This window comes from Neofelis nebulosa, chromosome 16 (genome assembly GCF_028018385.1).
Source record: "Neofelis nebulosa isolate mNeoNeb1 chromosome 16, mNeoNeb1.pri, whole genome shotgun sequence".
NCBI lineage: Eukaryota > Metazoa > Chordata > Mammalia > Carnivora > Felidae > Neofelis > Neofelis nebulosa.
Window position 1 is genome coordinate 10,365,366 of NC_080797.1, and position 22,381 is coordinate 10,387,746.

At 43.2% G+C, this 22,381-nt stretch overlaps 1 protein-coding gene across 4 annotated transcripts in view; it reads left to right on the forward strand.

Moving 5' to 3' along the window:
* The window catches only part of ULK2 (unc-51 like autophagy activating kinase 2), an 84,955-nt gene that overhangs the window by 56,803 nt on the left and 5,771 nt on the right, over positions 1-22,381 (forward strand). The window contains exons 15-22 of one of the 4 annotated variants that reach the window (XM_058704940.1): positions 187-324; positions 3,812-3,957; positions 5,999-6,079; positions 7,921-8,207; positions 10,189-10,376; positions 10,782-10,885; positions 18,842-18,991; positions 20,314-20,522. In XM_058704940.1, the coding sequence (XP_058560923.1) occupies positions 187-324; positions 3,812-3,957; positions 5,999-6,079; positions 7,921-8,207; positions 10,189-10,376; positions 10,782-10,885; positions 18,842-18,991; positions 20,314-20,522 (1,303 nt within the window). The remainder of the gene's footprint in view (positions 1-186; positions 325-3,811; positions 3,958-5,998; positions 6,080-7,920; positions 8,208-10,188; positions 10,377-10,781; positions 10,886-18,841; positions 18,992-20,313; positions 20,523-22,381) is intronic. The other 3 variants (XM_058704943.1, XM_058704941.1, XM_058704942.1) reach the window with 3 other exon arrangements.

Genomic DNA, 22,381 nt, shown 5'->3' on the forward strand with positions numbered 1-22,381 from the left:
GGAGAGTCTTTTAAATGACTAATGTGATTTTCTGTGCCTTATTTTTTGAGATGATCATTTTTTATTCACATAGAAGCGATCGTTTGGCCCCTTCTAGAATCTTCTCTAAATATCACCAATGTGTCAAATCAAAGAAAAACAGGCTTACTTGGATCTCTTGCCTTTTTCAATAAATTACGGTTGCAGGCAGTACCAGCCTACCGTGTCCCCTCACAGTGAGACAGCACCAATTCCGGTCCCTACTCAGATAAGGAATTATCAGCGCATAGAGCAGAATCTTACATCTACTGCCAGCTCTGGCACAAATCTGCACGGTTCTCCAAGGTAAGCTAGCGTTCTCTTTTCTTCCTTTTCTTTTAAAAAATGTGTTGTTATTATTCAAAGATCTGTTACTTTCCGGGGCGCCTGGCCGGCTCAACTGGTGGAGCATGCAACTCTTGATCCGGGGGTTGTAAGTTCAAGCCTCACGCTGGGTGTGAAGATTACTTAAAATTAAAATCTTTAAAAAAAAAAAAAAAATTGTATCCTTAGAAATAGGAAAGAGACTGCATCCATAAATTGGTACAAAATGTTTTTGAAAATAATCAAAATCAAAAAGACCTCTTGGATGTTATAAAATATAACTGAAATAGATAAAAATAAATGTTGGAAGACAAAGTTGAGGCCGTATCTGAAATAGGTGAATCAAATAAAGAAGGTGGAAACTATGAATAAAATATATTCTTCAGGGGTGCCTGGGTGGCTCAGTTGCTTAAATGTCTCTTTCTCTCTCTCTCTTTTTTTAATGTTTGTTTATTTTTGAGAGAGGGCAAGTGTGAGCCTGGCGGGGCAGAGAGAGAGAGAGACAGAGGATCTGAAGTGGGCTCTGTGCTGACAGTGGTGAGCCTGATGCAGGGCTCGGACTCAGGAGCCACCAGATCATGATCTGAGCCAAAGTCGGATGCTCAACCAGCTGAGCCACCCAGGCACCCCAGGTGTCTGTCTCTTGATCTCAGTTCAGATCTTGATCTCAGGGTCATGAGTTCAAGCCCCACACTGGGCTCCACACTGGGCTCCACACTGGGCATGGAGCTTACTTAAAAACAAAAAAAAAGAAAAAATCTTCAAGTGTTAATTAATGTAGGCATTCCAGAAAGAAGAAGTAAAATGGTGAAGAAGAAAATTCCAGGAAATAATCAAGAGAAAGTTTTCCAGGATTGGAGAACACAAGATTTTAGGTTAAAAGGGCCCACCTAGTGTAGAGCTCAGTGAATGGAAGAAGATTCATAGGATGTAAACTGAGAAAACTTCTACAAAGAGCATTTTGGCAGTATCTGTGAAGATTATTAACGGATGTATCTTTTGAACCCAGCACTCTAACTTCTGGCAATTCATTCTATGGATATACAGTCCTTGCCTGTGTATGAAATTACATATACACAGGTCGTTAATTGTTACAATAGCAAAGGATGAGAAGTAAGCCAAGTTCCCACCAGTAAGTGACTGCTGTAAGGTCCACCTGTGACAACAGAGCACCTTCCATAAAAAGAGGAAGGAAGCTCTCTGAGCACTAAGGTAGAAACATTTCCAAGGTATTTTATAAAATGAAAAAAGCAAAGTGATAACAGGATTAGCAGTGGTTTTCAAAGTGTGGTTCATGTGTGGCTTCCTTCCAGAAGGTCCATGAGGTCAAACCTGTTTTCATAATGATACTGGGACATCGTTTGCTTTCTCTCACTGTGTGGACATGCACTGATAGTGCAAAAGCAATGACGTGCAAATTGCTGGTGCCTTAAAATGCATCACGGTGGTGGCACCCAACCACACTGTGAGTTTTTGTATATTTTACCAGCAGCACTGTGGTACCAAGGAATGTCTTTAATGAAGCCTCCAAAGTTATTATTTCTCTTTGGAAATCGCCACCTCGAGTGGCATGTGGGCATAAAGCACTGTTGCAGCAGATTGGAGGAGTTCTCTTAAGGAGAAGCTCTCGCGTGATTCAGTTGCAAGCTGAACCATAGCCCCTTTTTCACGGAGCGCCGTGTTTTCGTGAAAGAGCAACTGACAAACTCCAGCTGTGGGCGTCTGGCGGCTCATGAGCCAAGTCTGCCACCACCTGGAAAATAAGTATCGTGAAATGTGAGCTCTTGAGCAAAAATTAGAGGTTTTGAAAACTCTTGATTCACTGCTGTGATCTTGACAGCTTCTGCTATGCCTTGACAGCCACTTCTGTTAAGGTTTGTGGTGATATTTTGGTATGCATGTGACTTTTTGGTACCCTGTGATGTGGTCGACATTTGGAATATCAACCAACATTTTTCAAGTGACCGAACGTTTAAAAACCGTGCATAGATAAAATATCCAGTCCAGGGGCTCCTGGGTGGCTCAGTTGGTTGAGCGTCCAACTTCGGCTCAGGTCGTGATCTCGTGGTTCGTGAGTTTGAGCTCCGTGTCGGGCTCAAAAAAACAAGGTCCAGTCCAAGTACAAGGGACTTTGCAAAAGATTAGAGTCTAATGTAATGGAGTACAAGATTTCATTGAAGTAGTTTCAGATTCTACATTGCAGCTAATCTTTTTTAAATGTCCATTTGCTGAGTTTTGGTATAGTATCAAAGATGAGCATCACAATTATTTGAAAAGGCTACCAAAATATTCCTCCTTTTTTTGAGGAGGAAGGCTGTATAAGGCTGTATTTTCTTCATGTACATCCCCCCATATGCACTGTGTTACATAAAAGATTGAATGCAAAAACAGGTATGAGAATCCAACTGTCTTCTATTGAGCCAGACATAAGAGATCTGAAAAAATGTAAAACAATGCCATGCTTCTCATGAATGTATTTTATTTGGAAGATATAATTAATTTTCACAACCTTATGTTACATGTAATAAGTTTGTTACTTTTAATGAATTACTAGTTACAAAATTTTTTCAGTTTTAACTTCTCATACAGTAAATATCAACAGATGTAAGTTGCATGAACAAAAACTCTGGGATATTCAGTAATTTTTAGGAGTATAAAGGGAACCTCAAACCAAAAAAATTGAAAATAGTTAAATCAAGATGGAAGTAAGATTTTATTTTCAGTCTGTTTGCTTGTGTGTAAATTAAGGAATTCTGAAAGGATATGTTAGAAACTGGAAATAATGGTAACCTTTGGAGTAGGTTTGAGGAAATGTTGAGGATCAGGCAGACAGGGTACAGGATGGGAGGGAGACTTCGCGCCATGTAATTTTATACATTTTATATTTGTTCCATGTGACCACACCATATATTTTAAAAAATTCTGGGTAGCTCGGTTGGTTAGGCGTCTGACTCTTGGTTCCGGCTCAGGTCATGATCTCACGGTTTCATGAGTCCGAGCCCCACGTCGGGCTCTGTGCTGACGGCGTGGAACCTGCTTGAGACTCTCTCTCTGCCCCTCCCCCACTTGCTCTGTCTCCGTCTCTCTCAAAAAAATAAACTTTTAAATTTTTTTTTTTTCAACGTTTTTTATTTTTATTTTGGGGACAGAGAGAGACAGAGCATGAACGGGGGAGGGGCAGAGAGAGAGGGAGACACAGAATCGGAAACAGGCTCCAGGCTCTGAGCCATCAGCCCAGAGCCCGACGCGGGGCTCGAACTCACGGACCGTGAGATCGTGACCTGGCTGAAGTCGGACGCTTAACCGACTGCGCCACCCAGGCGCCCCAAAAAAATAAACTTTTAAAAAAGAAAATTCTATTCCATGGCAGATTGTCAGGAAGTTTTAGGGGGAAAAAAAAAAAAAAAACAAGACAGAAATAGAGTCCTAGAACCTGCCAGAGAGGGAACAATTTTGTTTTTCTTTTCAGATCTGCAGCGGTACGAAGGTCTAACACCAGCCCTATGGGCTTCCTCCGGCTGGGATCCTGCTCCCCGGCACCAGCAGACACAGTGCAGACAGTTGGACGGAGACTCTCCACTGGGTCTTCCAGACCTTTTTCACCTTCCCCTTTGGGTAAGGAGAGCAAAGCTGTTGTTTTCAACTTTTTTTATTCGCTGTGACAAATCTGACGGGACGCTCTTTACGTCAGTCGTGACGGTGGCTCGCGACGACAGTGACTCTCAGCTGATGGGGAGCCAGCCATATCCTTCCCCCAGCTCCACCCTACACCTGGCCCCCGCCTGAGCATCTCTGTGTAAATTTGTCAGGACCGCTACCGGAAATGTAATAATAAATGAATCTCAAGGGTAAAAAGTCTCTCCATTGGGTTTGGGCTGTAAACACACAACATCGGAAACCCTAGAGGAAAGTACATGAAACGCCTACCCACCTAGCCCTCCGATTTACAGGATTAGAAGACAATAGTGTACCTTGCGCGCCTGCGCCTGCCGGCTCGTGTTGTCCAGAGGCCTCCCGGCTCTGGGAGGAAGATGGTAGCGGCTTCCCTCCACCCCTCCACCCCTCCACCCCTCCACCCCTCCACCCCTCCACCCCTCCACCCCTCCACCCCTCCACCCCTCCACCCCTCCACCCCTCCACCTCTCGTGGAAACCGTACGCAGGGCAAGGGGAGTGCTAGAACAAGCAGGGACGCAGCAGCAGCAACAAACCAAAAAACGAACCTTAAACCACGGTTTCGGGGGAATCGGGAGAGAGAGGGCTCCAACTTCAGGAGAGAAGCAAGAGGGGCCAAAGCCGCTGAGATGGCAGAGTGCGCGGGAGACCTCACCGGTGTGGTGGGGAGGGGAGGGGCAGGGGATGCCCGGAGGGCCCGGCAGCGGGTCTTAAGGCCTCACGGTGCACATCCCAAACTTGCCTCCCCCGCCCCGCCCCGCCCCGCCCCGCCCCGCCCCCGCAAGGTATACGGATGCATTTCTATCTATTTTACTTCTAAAAGAAGAGGGCTCCACCCTCAGGCAAAGCTGCTGGAGTGAGAGTGAGGGCTCGTGAGGAAATTTCAGGAGGAGGCGGAGTGACAAGGATGGAAGTGGTGCCCAGGAGCCCTGACTCCAAAAAACGCAAAACCATAATGATAAGGTTTTTAAAAATTTATGTCTCCACCTCACCTGCAAACAGCTAAGCTGTTTCTTAGCTGAAAAATCTTCCCCGGACAAAATCCTGGCCCTCCTTCACCCCCTCGGCAGCGCTTGGGGGCACTTGAGGGTCTCCAGAGACAAGGTCCAAGCCTTATGCTTGCACTCAAGGAAAAGGCCCTTCCTCGGGACCTAAGTGTCGCCTGGCCACCTAGCTACCGGGTCAGTGCCTCTTTGTTTTTATAGACCCATGTCTCCTGTCTGCTTAAACTCCCTGGGCCTTCTCAGCGCTTCCTCCTGTTAGTTTGGGTTCTCGGAGGTGGATGCAGAGAAGGTAGCTGCAGGGACGTGCCAGAGTGACTCGGGAGATAACCTGTGATGGAACGGGGGTCGGGGGCAGCAGGAATCTGGGGGAGCCCCTTCAGATGACCTTGCAGATCTGACTCCTGGGAGGGGGAGAGGAAGCTAGGAGGCGTGGGCGGGGGCGTCTTGACTGGCGTGAGCTCTCGGAACCTTTTCGCCAGGCCCAAGGGGCGTCCCCAGACACTGCATTGTCCAGGTTCCCTGACCTGCTGGAATGGCCTGAATTAGTGCCTCGCCCACATGCGGTCGGTCGTTGTCTGGGAGCAGCCCTGGGGAACTGGCCTTGTCAGGAGCCTCAGGGATGGGGTGGGTGCAGAGGGACAGCAGCTGGGCTGTGAGTCAGCTGTGCCCCCTGCGGCTCCACCCGCCTCAAACACTGCAAGCTCTTGGTACTTCTCTGTCTTAAGTGACCTACCTGTTACAGGCTTTAATTCGTTTACGTGGCTTCCTTCCCTGGTGATCTTGTTTCAAAGCAGAGTATATGGTAGCGTGCCCAGCACCCAGCACGTGGGTCGCTCAGTAAGTGTCAGCAGAAATAAATCTCTGCCTAATCAAATTTTGTGAACTATGATGTACTGTGCAGTTTGTGCGTGTGTTACCTGTTTCCGTCCTTCGTTGGTTTTGAATCATTTCTCCTTTTCCCCATTTGCCCGTTCATAGTTGGTACCATTCCTGAGCAATTTAGTCAGTGCTGCTGTGGGCATCCTCAGGGTCATGAATCCAGGAGTAGAAACTCATCAGGTAGGAAATATATTTGGTGTACTAATAATTTTAATCCTGTTGTAAGTGGATTTGAGTTATGTGTCTCTAGTCTTATCAAAAGAATAGAACGGGCGTGAAATATTTTATCTGTTATCCTACTGTTTAGGATCTTGGTCTAATATGTTTTAGCGTTATCATCCAATCCACAAAGTATTTCTCTTTGGGTAGATGATTCTTTTATGAAAGTAAGTCTTAGAAATTAAGTAACTGAGCTAAATTTTGGTCATTGTCACAAAGATCATGAAAGTCAATCTAGAAAATGAAATTTCATTGTTTTGATTACTACTGTTCTTGATAAGAGCTACCTGAGATAAACAGGAAATAGAGATGTTTATTTGCTTTATTATATAATATGTATATGCCTGAAAAGTAAATCACACTTTTGTAAGTCAAGTTTTATTGTATGTGCATTTGAAGAGTTGGCCAATTAAAGGAATCCTGTGGTACTTAGAATATCACTCTTTTCTTAGTTTTTCATATTTTGTGTTTCCCTAAAAATAAGTCTTAGGAAACTTTCTCCAAATCATAACATTTTGCTGTTAATTTTATTTACTTGCGTGTATATATGTGTCCATACGTACACGTGGGTACGTATACGTGCATATACACACACACATACACACGGCAGTGCCCAGTTCTGAAAGATAAAATCCCAGATTTAGGAAGAGAGTAAGCTAGGAGTGGGCAGCAGCAGCAAAAGCTCTAATTTCTTTTTGGGAAGATGATGGTTATGGGTCACCAAGGAGATTTATAGATCCTTAGCATTATTGGTGGTAGTGTGGCTTGCAAGAAGCGCCAAAGAATTTGTAACTGAAGCTCCAGGCTTACGTAGCAGACCTTAAATTGGCCACGACAAGGTTTGTGTGGGGAATTCTCTTGCTGCTGCCAACTGTTTACCATATCAAAACCCTATTTCGGGGCACCTGGCTGGCTCAGTGGCTTGAGCATCTGACTCTTGATTTCAGCTCAGGTCATGATCTCATGGTTCGTGGGATCAAGCCCCACATCAGGCCCTATTCTGACAGCCTGGAGCCTGCTTGACATTCTCTCTCTTCTCTCTCTCTGCCCCTCCCCTGCTCATGCTCATATGTGTGTGCTCGCTCTCTCAAAGAAAACCCCAAAAAGATCCTATTGATATGATGTGCTCTTGATAAGGTGTGCCCTTAAGAGGCAAGAATCTGTGGACAAGTGTTTTCTTTGTAGAGAATATGGACTCTTTAGGTTATAAGTGAATTTCACTAATGAAACTGATAAAAAATGAATTATCCATAAAAAAATGAATTAGCTTGTTATTTTTAGACAAGTAAAATAAAATCCTAGAAAACTGTATTATCTAATTTTATATATAGATTTCCCCATATCTAAAGGGTTATTCTGGGTTGCTTTGAAAAGTTTCTTTTAGCTGCTACGTGAGAAAAGAGAATAATTACATGGGTATCCCCAAAGTATATATTCATATAAAGAGTAGAAATCATTTTGTTCAATATAGGTTTTTGTAGTTTTCATTAACTTTAACAATTTATGATATAGTTCTCTTTTGTGCTAATCAGACTATACATTAATCTGAGTTATTTGCTGGCTGCTGATAAAAACAGCTAACATATCCATCATCAACTTCTGTCTCCTGAGAATCCCAATGACTGTGGGCTTGTTACTGTTTTGTAAAAGATGCTTGAAAATAGTCTCTTGCCAAATAAACAGTTTTTTAAATAGCTCCTGAAAAATATGACATTTGTTAGAATTCTCACTTTAAGAATTGTCTTCTTAACCGTTAAGTTTTGCCCCACGCTTTGGGTGAACATTGGCTGCGTTCTTGGCAGGTTCTCCAGTGCCACAGGCCCAGTCACCACAGTCTCTCCTGTTGGGTGCTAGATTGCAGAGCGCCCCTACCCTCACTGACATCTACCAGAACAAGCAGAAACTCAGAAAGCAGCACTCGGACCCTGTGTGCCCATCTCACGCTGGGGTTGGGTACAGCTACTCACCTCAGCCCAGTCGGCCTGGTGGCCTTGGAACCTCTCCCACCAAGCACATGGGGTCCTCTCCTCGGAGTTCAGACTGGCTCTTTAAAACTCCTTTACCAACAATCATTGGCTCTCCTACTAAGGTATGTTTGTTAAACTCTTTTGTCAGTGTTAGGACTTTGTTAAATTAGCGAGTGCCGGATGTTGAGCCAAGGTTCAACAGTAGACCACAAGAGAAATTGAAATAGAGAATTCCATTCCTCTGTCTTGGCAGACGTACCTGGCATGCCTCGAGAGGCCACACGGGGGCGTCAAGGCAGGTGCAGACGGAGAGAGACAGGACCTGGGGCACATGCCTTTATTAGGGTCCATGGATTGAGTTCTTTGGGGTTCCTGGGCTAAATTGGTCAATTCAAACCAAAAGAATGAGATTCTGGTAAGCTCCACAGGAGTCTTATCTATGGGACATATAAGGGGAAAGCCTGGGGGAGACTTTTGACGACCAGGGCTGTCGGAGGAGTCCTATCCAGAACTTACATTTCCTTGTGACTGTGCAAACCGCTGTCTGGGCCACAAGCTTACATGAGGGGCTCAAGGTCATTTAAGGTCCTGCAGGCCATATGGCCACACAAATTGAATGCAGAGGCAGCAATACTGTGGAGTAGCCCAGTTGAACTCTTGACAGTAGGTCATGAGCTAGTGTATAGTATAGTTAAGTACAGTAGTCCTTACCCCCAGGGGATATGTTCCAAGACCCTCAGTGGACAGCTGAAACCACAGATAGTACTGAACCCTATATATACTGTTTTTTTTTCTTATGTACACATACTTACGATAAAGTTAAATTTATAAATTAGGCACAATAAGAGATTAATAATAGCTAATAACAAAAGAGAACAGTTACATATGCTGCAATAAGAGTTATATGAATGTGATCTCTCTCCCTCTCCCTCCCTCTCTCTCTCTCTCTCTCTCTCCCTCTCCCTCCCTCCCTCTCTCTCTCTCCCTCTCCCTCCCTCTCCCTCTCTCTCTCCCTCTCCCTCCCTCTCTCCCTCTCCCTCCCTCTCTCCCTCTCCCTCCCTCCCTCTCTCTCTCTCTCTCTCTCTCTCTCTCCCTCTCTCTCTCCCTCTCCCTCCCTCTCCCTCCCTCTCCCTCTCTCCCTCTCCCTCTCCCTCCCTCTCTCTCTCTCTCTCCCTCTCCCTCCCTCTCCCTCTCTCTCTCTCCCTCTCCCTCCTTCTCCCTCTCTCTCTCTCCCTCTCCCTCCCTCTCTCTCTCTCTCTCCCTCTCCCTCCCTCTCTCTCTCTCTCTCCCTCTCCCTCCCTCTCCCTCTCTCTCTCCCTCTCCCTCCCTCTCCCTCCCTCTCCCTCTCTCCCTCTCCCTCTCCCTCCCTCTCTCTCTCTCTCTCCCTCTCCCTCCCTCTCCCTCTCTCTCTCTCCCTCTCCCTCCTTCTCCCTCTCTCTCTCTCCCTCTCCCTCCCTCTCTCTCTCTCTCTCCCTCTCCCTCCCTCTCTCTCTCTCTCTCCCTCTCCCTCCCTCTCCCTCTCTCTCTCCCCCTCTCCCTCCCTCTCCCTCTCCCTCCCCCTCCCCCCCCCCTCTCTCTCTCTCACAATACCATACTGTGGTCACTACAGTGAGATGTGATGATGTGAGATGATAAAATGCCTGTGTGTTGAGATGAAGTGAGGTCAGTGATATAGTGCTATGATGCAGTGTGAGGCTACTGCTGACCTTCTGATGATACCTCAGAAGGAGGATCATCTATTCCAGACCAAGGTTGACTGCGGAAAATGAAACCACAGATAGGGAGACTCCTGTACACTAGGGAAAAGCTTCGTGGTGAAAACAACTGCAATTTAATGAACACTTGCTGGGTGCCAGGCACAGTCTTAGTTTAGGCACAGTCTAAAGCCACTTTACTTCCCGAATGCTTTATACACATGATCCTACTTAATCCCAGAGAAAGGAAATTGAGGCTACAGGGTATGAACCAACTGTCCAGGAGTGGAAGAGCCAGTGTGTGAACTGACTTGTCTGACTTGTGCTTCTGAGCGCCGCGCCGCGCAGCCTGACAACTCTGAATGCTGCCCGCATGGTAGTAACTCGCTTCCACATGTTTCTTCCTCAGACCACAGCTCCTTTCAAAATACCTAAAACACAAGCGTCTTCCAACCTGCTAGCCTTGGTTACTCGTCATGGGCCTTCTGAAGGGCAGTCTAAAGATGGGAGTGACCCACGGGAATGCTCTCATTGTCTCTTAGTACAAGGAAGTGAGAGGCAGAAGTCTGAGCAGCAGAACAAGGCAGTGTTTGGCAGGTAAAAGACAGCATTTCCTTCCAGCCTTTGATATGAAAACTGTAATGGTACATATATTTCTGGTATAAAGACAACCAGACCAAATTGGGTTAGTAGCTGGTTTATGCCACACGGTTAATAATATGAACTGTGTACCCTTAGAATCTCTGAAAACCTACAGGTGCTTCCTGCAACTGTGAATACAGAGCTCTCACTGAATTTCCTGAATGTTCTATCTCTGCTTTTTGTTTATTTCAGTTATTGAAGTTCATCTCTGCCTTGAATTGTTTGGTATCTATTTTTTGTCTCCTTCTTCTCTGACTTCCCATTAACCCTTTTGTGGCTTGGCTTAAATCCCCCTTATTATTTAAATGTCTGGATTTTTAAAGGATACTTTTCCATTATTAACACCATTCTTCTTTTTAGGTCTGTCAGTACTGGGAAATTATCAGATCAACAAGTAAAGATACCTTTAGGTGGACATCAGGGCAGCACGGACAGCTTAAATACAGAACGACCAATGGATATAGGTAAGACAAATGTGGTTTCTTTTTAGGCAGGTAATTTGTGAGTGCATGCGTTGGTTTCCTGTAATTGCTGCCACAGATTACCACAAGCGTGTAGCTTAAAACAACATAAATGTGTTATCGTACATTTCTGGAGGTCAGAGGTCTGCAGTGGGTCTTACTGGGCTAAAATCAGTGTGTTGACAAGGCTGCATTTCTTCCGGAGGCTCTAGGGGAGAATGCATGTCCTTGCCTTTTCCAGCATCTAGAGACTGCCCTCAGTCCTTGCTTGGATCCCTTCCCATTGGGGACCAGTCTAAACTCTGACCTTCTGCCTCCCTATTCTACCTTTAACGGATGCTTGTGATTACATTGGACCCACTGGATAATCCAGGATAATCCCTTTATTCTAAGGCCAGCCGATTAGCAATTTCGGTTCTGTCTGCAACTTTAACGTAGCCTACTTATGGTTTCCAGGCATTAGGACTCGGCCATCTTTGGCTGTGTGGGAGGCCAAGAGAAAGTAATGATTTCACCTGTCTGCTTCTGTTGACTCTTCGTGAACCTACTGGCCCAGATTTCTTCACCCACTCCTGTCATTTCATCTTCTTTCTCAGCACAACAAGATAGGGGCTCGTTAGGTATCTTGATGGTCAACAGCTAGGAGTTAGAAGGAATTCTGGCCCAAGATTGGGTTATGTTGGTAGGATAATACTGGCCAAAGTGAGCTTAAATACACATATGCTCTTGAGCATTTCTTCTACTGTGAGTAGATCCTATAAAAAACGTAGGTCACTGAGATCCCCTGGCCTTTTCATAGTTGTTTCAGGGACTGTTGTGTCCACAGACTCACCTCTAGATTACTTGGACTGCTTGTCAAAAAAATAAAAACAAAGGGCAGGTTGCAGACCATAACCCAGACTTTTTCATCACATTTTCTGGGAATGGATTCTAGGATTCTGTATTTTTAATGAGCTCCCCACGTGATTATTATATACACTTCAATTTGAGAATCACTGTTGTAATCTCTTTGTTCTGGTTTTCTCTAGAATTTTTTTATTGACTCTCCCATTAGGAGAAGGAAATATTTCCAAAGAAGGAAATATCTGGATCATCAGATATCTGATTGAACATGGTTTCTAATCCAAAGAGAATGCTCCACTCTTTTCTTGCTTGCATGGTTTCTGAAGAGAAGTCCGATGTAATTCTTACCTTGTTCCTCTATAGGTGAGGTGTTTTTTCTTTGGCTTCTTTCAAGATTTTTTGCTTTGTCTTGATTCTCTGTAGTTTGAATATGATAGGTCTAGGTGTCATTTTTTTGGTACTCATCTTGGTGTTCTCTGAGCTCCCTGGGATCTGTGGTTTGGTCTGTCATTACTGCTTCATATATTTCTTCTATTCCTTTCCCTTTTTCTTCCCCTCTGATATTCCCATCATGTATATGTTATACTTTTGTGGTTGTCCTACAGTTCTTGAATATTCTGTTTTTGTTTTTGTGTTCATTCTTCTTTGTATTTGCTTTCCAATTTTGGAAGTTCATATTGACATATCTTTAAGCTAACCGATTCTCTCCTCAGCCATGTCCATCTACTGATGAGCTCATCAAATGCATTATTCATTTCTGTTTTGATGATTTTGATGTATTAATGTGTCCTTTTGATTCTTTTGTAGAGTTTCCATCTCTCTGCTTATATTATCCATCTATTCTTACATGTTGTTTGCTTTTTCCATTAGAGTCCTTAGCATATTAATCACAGTTATTTTAAACTTCTAATCTGATAATTCCAATCTGCTATTTGTGAGTCTGGTTTTGATGGTTACCCTGTCTCATCAAACTAGTTTTAGCTTTTAGCTTCTCTTTTAATTTTTGTGTGTGTGAAAGCCTGACATGATATATTGGATAAAAGGAATTGAGTTAAATAGTATGAGGTTTTTCATTTTTCTGGCTAGGAGTTAGGCTATGCTTAGTGTTTCCTGTACCTGTAGGTGTCAGGCTAAACTTTTCTCTGCTGTTTTTGAGTTTCCCTAGATAACCTTCCTTAAATAACATCCGACCCTTGGCTAACTATATATTTTCTCCTAAGAGTTTTATATCTTAGCTCTTACATTTAGATCTGTGATCTGCTTTGACCTATTTCTTGTCAAATAGGTCTTGTCAAATAGGATGATGTGATGTAGGAGTCCAACTTCATTCTTTTGTGTGTGGATATTCAGTGGTTCCTGCACTATTTATTGAAAACATTATTCTCTCTTCCATTGAATTGTTTTGCCAGCCTTGTAAAAAATCTATTGACTATAAATGCATTTATTTCTGGACTCTTTATTATATCAATCTATATGTCTGTTATTATGCTGGTACCATACCGCCTTGATTACTATAGCTTTATAGTAACCAAGGAAATGTGAGTCCTCCCCCTTTGATCTTTTCCAAGATTGTTTTGATTATCCTGGGTCCTTGAGTTTCCAATATGAATATTAGCATCAACTGCCAAGATGAAATTTTCCCCTTGATTCACATGCTTTAACATATGAAAATCAATTAAGGTAATACATAACACTCAATATGCTAGGAATAGAAGTGAGTTTACTCACCTGATAAACCCACAACTAACATCATACTTAATGGTGAAAGACTGAATGCTTTTCCCCCAAGATCAAGAACAAGACAAAGATATTTGCTGTCATCACTTCCATTTTACATCGCATCAGTGGCTTTTGCCAGGGCAACTTGGCAAAAATGACTACAACAATACAACAAACAAACAAAACACCCAGCTTGGAAAGGAAGAAATAGAATCACCTCTATTCACAGATGGCATGATCCTGTATATAGAAAATCCCAAGTAATCCACTAAAAAACTATTTGAACTAATAAATAAATTCGGTAGCATGACAGGGTATAAGATCAATATCCAAAAATCCACTGTATTTCTTAGACACTGGCAAGAAACAATCTGAAAATGACATTAAAAAAACAATTCTATGTAAGATACCATCAGAAATAAAACACTTAGGGGGCTCCTGGGTGGCTCAGTTGGTTGAGAGTCTGACTTCAGCTCAGGTCACAATCTCACAGTTGGTGGGTTCGAGCCCCGCATCAGGCTCTGTGCTGACTGCTTGCTCAGAGCCTGGAGCCTGCTTCGGATTCTGTGTCTCCTTCTCTCTCTGCCCCTCCCCTGCTCACGCTTTGTCTCACTCTGTTTCTCAAAAATAAATAAATGCAAAAAAAATGTTTTTTTAAATACTTAGAAATAAATTGAATAAAAGGATAAAACTTTTATTCTGAAACTTACAAAGCACTGATAAAATAAATTAAAGAAGACCTAAATATGGAAAGAAACCCATGTTTATAGATCAGAAGACTTACTATTGTTAACTCCCCAATTGATCTATAGATTGAATGAAACCCCTGTATGTGACAGGTCATTTTTCTCTTGCTGCTCCCAAAGTTGTCTCCTCGTCTTCAGTTTTTGCTGTTTTACTCTGATGTATCTGGGCGTGGATTTCTTTGACTTTATCTTACTTTGAGTCTGTTGAGCTTCTTGGATATACAGATTCATGTTTTTCTTCAAACCTGAGAAATTTTCAGCCACTATTTACTTGGATTTTTTTTTTTTTTTTGGTCTCTCCTCTCCTCCTGGTGCTTCCATCATGCATTTAATTACACATTATGCATAGGTACCCATAATGGTGTCTCATAGCTCTTTGAGATTCTTTTTTCTTTTCTCCTGATGCTTCAGATTGCACAGTCTCTGTAGGTTTATCTTCAAGCTCATGGATTTTTTTCTTCTGCCAATTCAGATCTGCTGTTGAACCCCTGTAGTGAATTTTTAATTTCACTTATTCTTTTTAACTCCTGAATTTGCATTTGGGGGTTTTCTTAATAATTTCTCTTTGTATTGATATTATTTATTTGAGGAGACATTAATGTCATACTTTAAATTTTTTTTCTTGGGGCGTGTGTGGCTTAGTTGGTTAAGCGTCCGAGTCTTGATTTTGGCTCAGGTCATGATCTCACAGTCATGAGATCAAGCCCTGCATTGGGCCCTGTGCTGGGTATGGAGCCTGCTTAAGATTCTCAATCTCTGTCATCCTCTGCCCCTCCCCAGCTTGCACATGCTCTCTCTCAAAAACATTTTTTTTCTTGAGTATAGTTGACATACAATGTTACATTAGTTTTGGATATACAACATAGCAATTCAACATCTCTATACATTATGCTCTGGTCACCATAAGTGTAACTACCATCGGTCACCATAAATGCTATTACAATATCATTGACTCTCTTCCTTATGCTGTACCTTTTATTCCCATGACTTACTCATTCCGTAACTGGAAGCCTGTATCTCCCACTCCCCTTCACCCATTTTGCCTTTCCCCCTACCCTTCCCCTCTGGCAACCATCAGTTTGTTCTTTGTATTTGTAGGTCTGATTCTTCCTTTTTGTTTATTTGTTTTGTTTTTCAGGTTCCACATATGAATAAGATCATTTGGTGTTGTCTTTCTCTATCTGACTTGTTTCATTTAGGCAAAATACCCTCCAGGTACATCCATGTTGTCACAGATGGCAAGATGCCAATCCTTTTTTATGGATGCATAGCATTCCACTGTATAGATAACACACACACACACACACACACACACACACACACCGTTTTCTTTAGCCATCTGTTGATGGACACTTATGTTGCTTCCATATCTTTGCTATTATAAATAATGCTACAATAAACATAGGGGTGCATATATCTTTTTGGTTTAAAAAAATTTTTTTTAACATTTATTTATTTTTGAGAGAAAGTGAGCATGGACAGGGGAGGGGCAGAGAGAGAGGGAGACAGGGAATCTGAAGCAGTTTCCGCACTGTCAGCACAAAGCCCCACGTGGGGCTCCATCCCACGAACTGTGAGGTCATGACCTGAGCCAAAGTTGGACACTCAACTAAGCCACCCAGGTGGCCCACATAAATCTTTTTGAATGAGTGTTTTCATTTTGCTTGGGAAAATACCTAGGAGTGGAATTATTGGACCATAGGGTAATTCTATTTTTAATTTTTTGAGGAATCTTCATACCGTTTTCCACAGTGGCTGCACCAGTTGACATTTCCACCAGCAGGGTGTGAGGGTGCGTTTTTCTCCACGTCCTCACCAACACTTGTTATTTCTTGCATTTTTTTTTTTTATTTTAGCCATTCTGACAAGTGTGAAGTTTTCCTTTACTTTTTAAAGTATGGTTTCCTTTAGTTATTTGAAGATGTTTAAAAGTGCTCCTTTGAAGTCAGCTAATTTTGACATTTGAGCCCTCTCAAGGGCAGTTTCTGTTTATTTTTCTTCATGTGTGTGGTCACTCTTTTTTTTTTTTTTAATTGTTTCTTAATGTTTATTTATTTTTGAGAGACAGAAAGAGTACGAGTAGGGGAGGGACAGAGAGAGAGGGGGAGAGGGAGACAGAACCCGAAGCAGGCTCCAGGCTCCGAGCTGTCAGCATAGAGTCCAACGTGGGGCTCAAACCCACAAACCGCAAGGTCATGACCTGAACCAAAGTCGGACGCCCAACCGACTGAGCTTCCCAGGCGCCCTATGTGTGGTCACTCTTTACTGTTTATTTGCACATATCACATTTTTATTGTTGAAAACCAGACATTTTATATAATAGTTCTGTAGCAGTTCTGAATTCTGACTCCTCCAGTCCCTTACCCTTTGGCTTGTTGTTTTGGGCTTAATGTGTTTAGTCTTGTCTGGACTCTTCCTGTGAAATCTGTAGGCCTGGTAGTGTGAACCCTCTGGCGTCGGTCTTCGGAGAGCAAGCTTTGGCCATGTGTACACTTGCCCTGGGATGACGGTGGCTTTGACGGGGCTCTCTTCCACTCTTTCTTTGGTCTCTCAGGCTCTCCCTCTGTCGGTACCACAGCCAACTGGTGGGCCCTGCGGCTTACCCTCCGAGGGCTCTATTTTTGACAAATTGTGGTGGATGTGAATTGTTCCGGTCTTGTCTGATTAAATCCTGGCCCTTTTGCAGAAGTAGTCTTTGAAGCCAGTCTTCTTTCAGCCTCGTTCTGACCACAGGAGGGCTCTTCTTAGCTGTCTCCCTCCCTGGTTCTCTCTATTAACCTTCTAGATGGTCTGTTTGGCAGCTTGTTGCTCTCATGGAGCCAGCAGCCTCCTCATTTGTTTATCACCAAAATCTTCATTGTTTTTGACCGTGCACTCAGAGAACTTTCTTGTGATCTGTTTCAAATAAAGTCCATTTCCTTGGGGAGGATTTCAGAATTCTTCGTTCCGTGTCTCCACCACCGTGGAAAATCCTGGGCACCCTTCTCTAGAGCTGGGTGTGAGGATGCTGGCCCATTTCTTTCAGAGTGACTCCCTTGCTTTGTGACCTGGGTGCTGGGTGGGCTGGAAGCCTCTGGTCTTTTTGGCTTGCCTCTCTCTACAGGCCCGAGACCTCTGCTCGACAAGTGAACCGAGGTGAGGGCAGTAAAGCTCTAGCATTTCATCTACGTGCCCCGGTTCCACCCTCGGAGTGGGGGCTGGGTGGAGACACGGGTTCTTACCGAGATGTGGTAGATATTCTCGAATTAATGTTTCATTTCCTGCATGCCCTCAGGACATTTTGCAGCCGCTTTGAGTGGTAGTTTTTTGAGAAGTAATTTCCACCAGTTACGGTTGTGTCACCGAGGAGCAGGTCTGCGATGCCCCTCACACACTGCCCCTTCTGGGAGTGATTGCTCTGTGGGCTCTCTGCCAAAAGTCAGTCACTGGTTGTTGGGACCGTTTTTGAAAATAGCTTTTTTGAAAGAGCATATTATGTCTCGTTCTCTTTCACAAATAGATTTAAATTTATAGGTTGTGTAAGTTCTACATGAATATACGTTCTGATTTCGGTCCGAGTTAGTGGATGTGAAACAGGTTTTTCTCCTTAAACAATATTTAGGCAGAAAATGCATATTTGATTATTTTTATTCTCTTTTTCTTTTCCATCTTCCACATGAACTTTATTGTCAGCATTTGAAATTGCACATTTCTCTAATCATGAAATTTCCTTTTCTGAAAATAAAAACATAAGCCCTTAAGAAACAATAGGATCATTGGCCCTTAAAATATACCCATGATTATCTTTAAATGCATGTATACCCAATAAAATAAAATCACAACGTTACAGAAAGAGAGTATCTGTGTCGTTTCGTACATCTCGTGTGACAATAGGTGCTATTTAATTGATTCCCACTTACTGTTCCCTTACTCCCTAGAAGGTTTTCATGAACTCTCTGTTCTGTTAATTAGATGCTTCAAGTTTGTCATGCTCTGTTGTGGATCACGGACACTGATGGCAATTTTTTTCTGTGTCTGGTTCAGTGTTTCTACTTTTAAATTTGTGATTTGCCTCCATCCTGTGACCTCAGAAATGTAATGTTTTTGAGATGCTTGGATGTGAAAAAGCTTTGGATGACTTCTGTTCATTCGCCTTAGTTTGGTGGAGAGGGACTTTTCTCCTCATCTTCCTTTAGCCCACGCTAAGCCCATCAGGCCCCTCCGACGTTGGACCCACCTCACACCCCCCTGACAGACACACGGCTGCAGTTCCAAGGCGTGTGCTTCGACTCCACTCTCTCCCTCTTTTCAAGCTCTTACTCTGTGGAGACTCCTGTTCTTCCTTCAGCTTTACCTCACATTTTTATTCTAAGTACTTGGTTCCCACTTTTTTAAATGACCCTCAACAGGCATGACTGCAGGTCACATACTCTGGAAGTTCACGGAAGTGACTCTGCATCCAAGGCTTTGGGGTAAAGAAGATTCACAGCTGTGAAGAGATTACTATAAAACACTATTAGTGGAGACCTACGTTGCATTTCTGATTTTAAAAGTAATAAATGCTTATTGAAAAAAAAAACCCTGATATAAAAGTACAGGTCTCCCTATAATCCCAGCCCCCAAAAGAAACACTATCAAAACGATGTAACATCTTGTGACCTTTTCACCGTAGCCCCCGCAGGAGCTTGTGGTGTGGTACTGGCACCTCCCATAGGAACAGCAGCAAGTTCCAGGGCTGTCCTGTTCACTGTAGGATCTCCTCCACACAGTGCCACGGCCCCCACTTGTACCCATATGGTCCTTCGAACGAGAACAACCTCAGGTGAAGCATCGTCTTATTATGATTTTGGCTAGTGTTGGGAGCACAGTGTTCTGTTGATGGCTTAATGGTGTGACTGAGCAAGTCCCTTGACCTCTCTGGACTTCAGTTTCTTTACCAATGACATGGAGATCATCATTGTCTTTACCTTAAAGGGTTGTAAGGTATGAATGGGACCTTATTTGTGGGAGGGGGAGACTTGATAAAATAAAAGTACTGTATATTTACAACTGCGATATTATAGCGATACAATCAAAGTGTGACTTCTCCATGATGAAGCAGCTATGCCTATATGGTGCTTCTTAGCTTATATTAAAGGCTTAATTTAGTACGGTTAGTACATTTTTTGAAATGGTAGATGGTTGTTTGTCTTTGCTTTGTCCTTTTAGAAACCTGAGTCTTACCTTTTTTGTACCTTGGGCCCCAGTCTTTGCACTGAATCCTGTCTGCATTGAGATAGGTCAATAGATTGGTTTTATCATCCTCCATACTCTACACGTAGGTCGTTAATACCCTAAATGAAGAAAGCACTTAGATTGGACTTGAAATGAGTTCTCATTTGACATCATCTTCTATATTGGACCGTGGGTTCTCTGAGTTCTCTTACACTGAGTAAGTGACCAATCACGATGTCAGTAGATTCGTAAGCAAAGGATTGTAAACAGATAACGAGAGAGGAGGTAGAGCCAACGATCTTGTTGTTCGGATTATTAGAAGTATTAAGTAATAATAAAATACAGTTTGCAGAAAGTAACGTTTTTTACCTGTTAACTAAGCCAACACTAAAAGACTGACGCCCAGCGTTGCTGAACGTTGGCGGGATCGGTGCGCTGCCTCACAGCTACTGCCGTAGGAGGCCGTGAGGCGGTTGTCCCCAAGGCTGTAAAAGCGGGGGTCACATTTGCTCTGTGGAAATCCCATTCCTGTTTACACCAGCACTTCGGAGTATTGATCACAAAGGAGCCTTTCAGAGGAAGGAAACGCTTTGGATTTCATTATAGTGTTATTTGTGATACAAAAATCAGAAATGGTATAAATCTTCCGATAATCGTTACCTATAAAAATTTAGTGAACTGCTCTGCATCGACCGCATGTTGCAGTAAAGACTACGGAGCAACAGGGAGAGATGTGCATGTCACAAATTAGTTTAAAACGAGCCATGATGATGTCTATGGAATGTGCGTATAAAAGAAGAACGGAGGGGAACTTGGAAAACTAAAACCCAGGGGGTCAGTGCCTTTTCTTTTAACATTTCCTTTGTTCCTTGGATGGTGGGAGCAGGCGCTCACTGCGGGCCCTGCGCCGCATGTCCTGTTCTCTTGCAGCGGGCTCCAGCGGCTCCGGAGGCTCCCTGTGCTCCGCCAGCGGCCGCGCGTGCGTGGGCTCCCCGCCAGGGCCGTGCTCGGGGTCCTCCCCTCCGGGAGCGGAGGCGGCTCCCGGCCTGAGATACATGCCTTATGGTGCTTCACCCCCCAGCCTAGAGGGGCTCATCACCTTTGAAGCCCCTGAACTGCCAGAGGAGACACTGATGGAGGTAGAGAAGAGACCCCTGTGGCGTGTCGCTGTAATGTCAAGAGCACGGAAGAAGTTTCTAGCAATGAGGAAAGGGCAGAATACACTAAAGTTCTGAAGCTTTTTTCTTCTCTTTAACTCACCTTGTCCTTTTCTCCTTGAAAAACATTGCTGATGTGTTTTTAGAGTAATGTTAACAGTGACACTCATCCAGAACAAGCATTGGTTGAGAGGAAGTGACACATGGAGATTTTTTTTTTTAATCTGAAGTTTATTTGCTAGTTATGGGATTTGTAAAGCACAGTCTTTGTCCTGAAACCGTAACTTTTTATTCTCACCGCTTGCTTTTCTTCATAAGATAAAAGCAATGCACTTAGGCTTATGAAATAATAAAGCATAATGCCAGATTAGTCGCACTGCCAAGCAAATGCTCACATTTGTAGACCAGCACCCTCCCTCCGTGGAGCCAGTTCCACAGGGAAAAACGCAGCCTAATCTGAAGCATGCTGAACACACGTTCAGAACGACAGAAGTTAATTTTGCGACTCCAAAGACTGTGCCAGTTCAGTTCCTCAGACTCGACTCCAGGACAGCACCCAGTGGCCTACACTGTGTCCTCAGTCCCTGATTACAATGCTAACTTAGCTAGCATTTCAAATTAAAATGATCAGTTCTCCGGGCCAACAGAGAACAAATTCTCTCTCCATGCTGGACCTCCAACTAACGTTTTTATTTTGCATGAATGAGAATTAAATATTTCACATAAAAGTTATAAAATGTTGCATGCAAAATTTAGTAGTGATTTTGTAGTAGTTCTAGTCGTGATTTTGAAAATATGTACAATGCAGTCCTAAGATTGGGAAAGCAGTTTTCAGAGTTTTTTCAGTTTCCATCAAATTAGACACAAATTGTGTTCTAATACATTTTCCAGTGTATTGGAATGTACAGTCCAATATGCTGTCAGAGAGCAGAGAGACTTTCAAAAGCTAATTGGTCTATTCTCCTTTTTCTAGGAAAATGATTCTCCTTTTTTCATCATAGAAGGAGAATGAGAAGCTTAGTCTTATTTGAGCTTTCAAAAAACATTTATAGCTAAAAGCACATCTCAAAACAACATTAATTTAGGGTGCCTGGGTTGCTCAGCCTTGGCTAAAGTCATGATCTCAGGATTTGTGAGTTCAAGCCCTGCATTGGGTGAGCACGAGCCTTGCTTTGGGTGAGCCTCACTTCTCTCCCTTTCCTTCTCTCTCTCTCTCATTTTCTCTCTCTTTCTGCCCCTCATGGGATTCTCTCTCTCTCTGTCTCTCTCTCTCTCTGTCTCTCTCTCTCTCCCTCCCTCCCTCTCTGCCCCTGGTTCACTTGGGCCCTCTCAAAAAAAACAAAAACAAAAACCCACATTACTTTTAGAATGCTCATTTTTTAAAGCATGCTGTTATGTCTATACTCCCCTCTTTAAGTGAACAGCTCACAGAAATTTAGAGCTTTGGTATTAGGAGTCACTGTGAACTGAAAACTCACCAGAAATTAAAATAAAACATCTCTGGAACTCTAGGTCAATAGAATTTACTAAACTAGCAAGAAGGGTGGTTTAGTGTGAAGAATATCCTTAAAATCCTGATGCTTATTTGGTCATGTTTTTGTCTCAAGTATGTTGATTTAATTGTTTAGTTTTGGGGTTGTGCTTGTCTTTGTTTTTGTTTTTCTGGTAAAACACAGTGACCTCATTTCTTTGACACTTAATTTTGGGGCTGCTCTCATACATACACACAAACACATGCTCATACCCACATTTGGTTTCACCTGTGTTTATTTTCTTACTAGTCTTCTGGAATTTAAAAATCTTCGTCTGTTTTGCTCATTCTGATATTCATAAGTATAGAA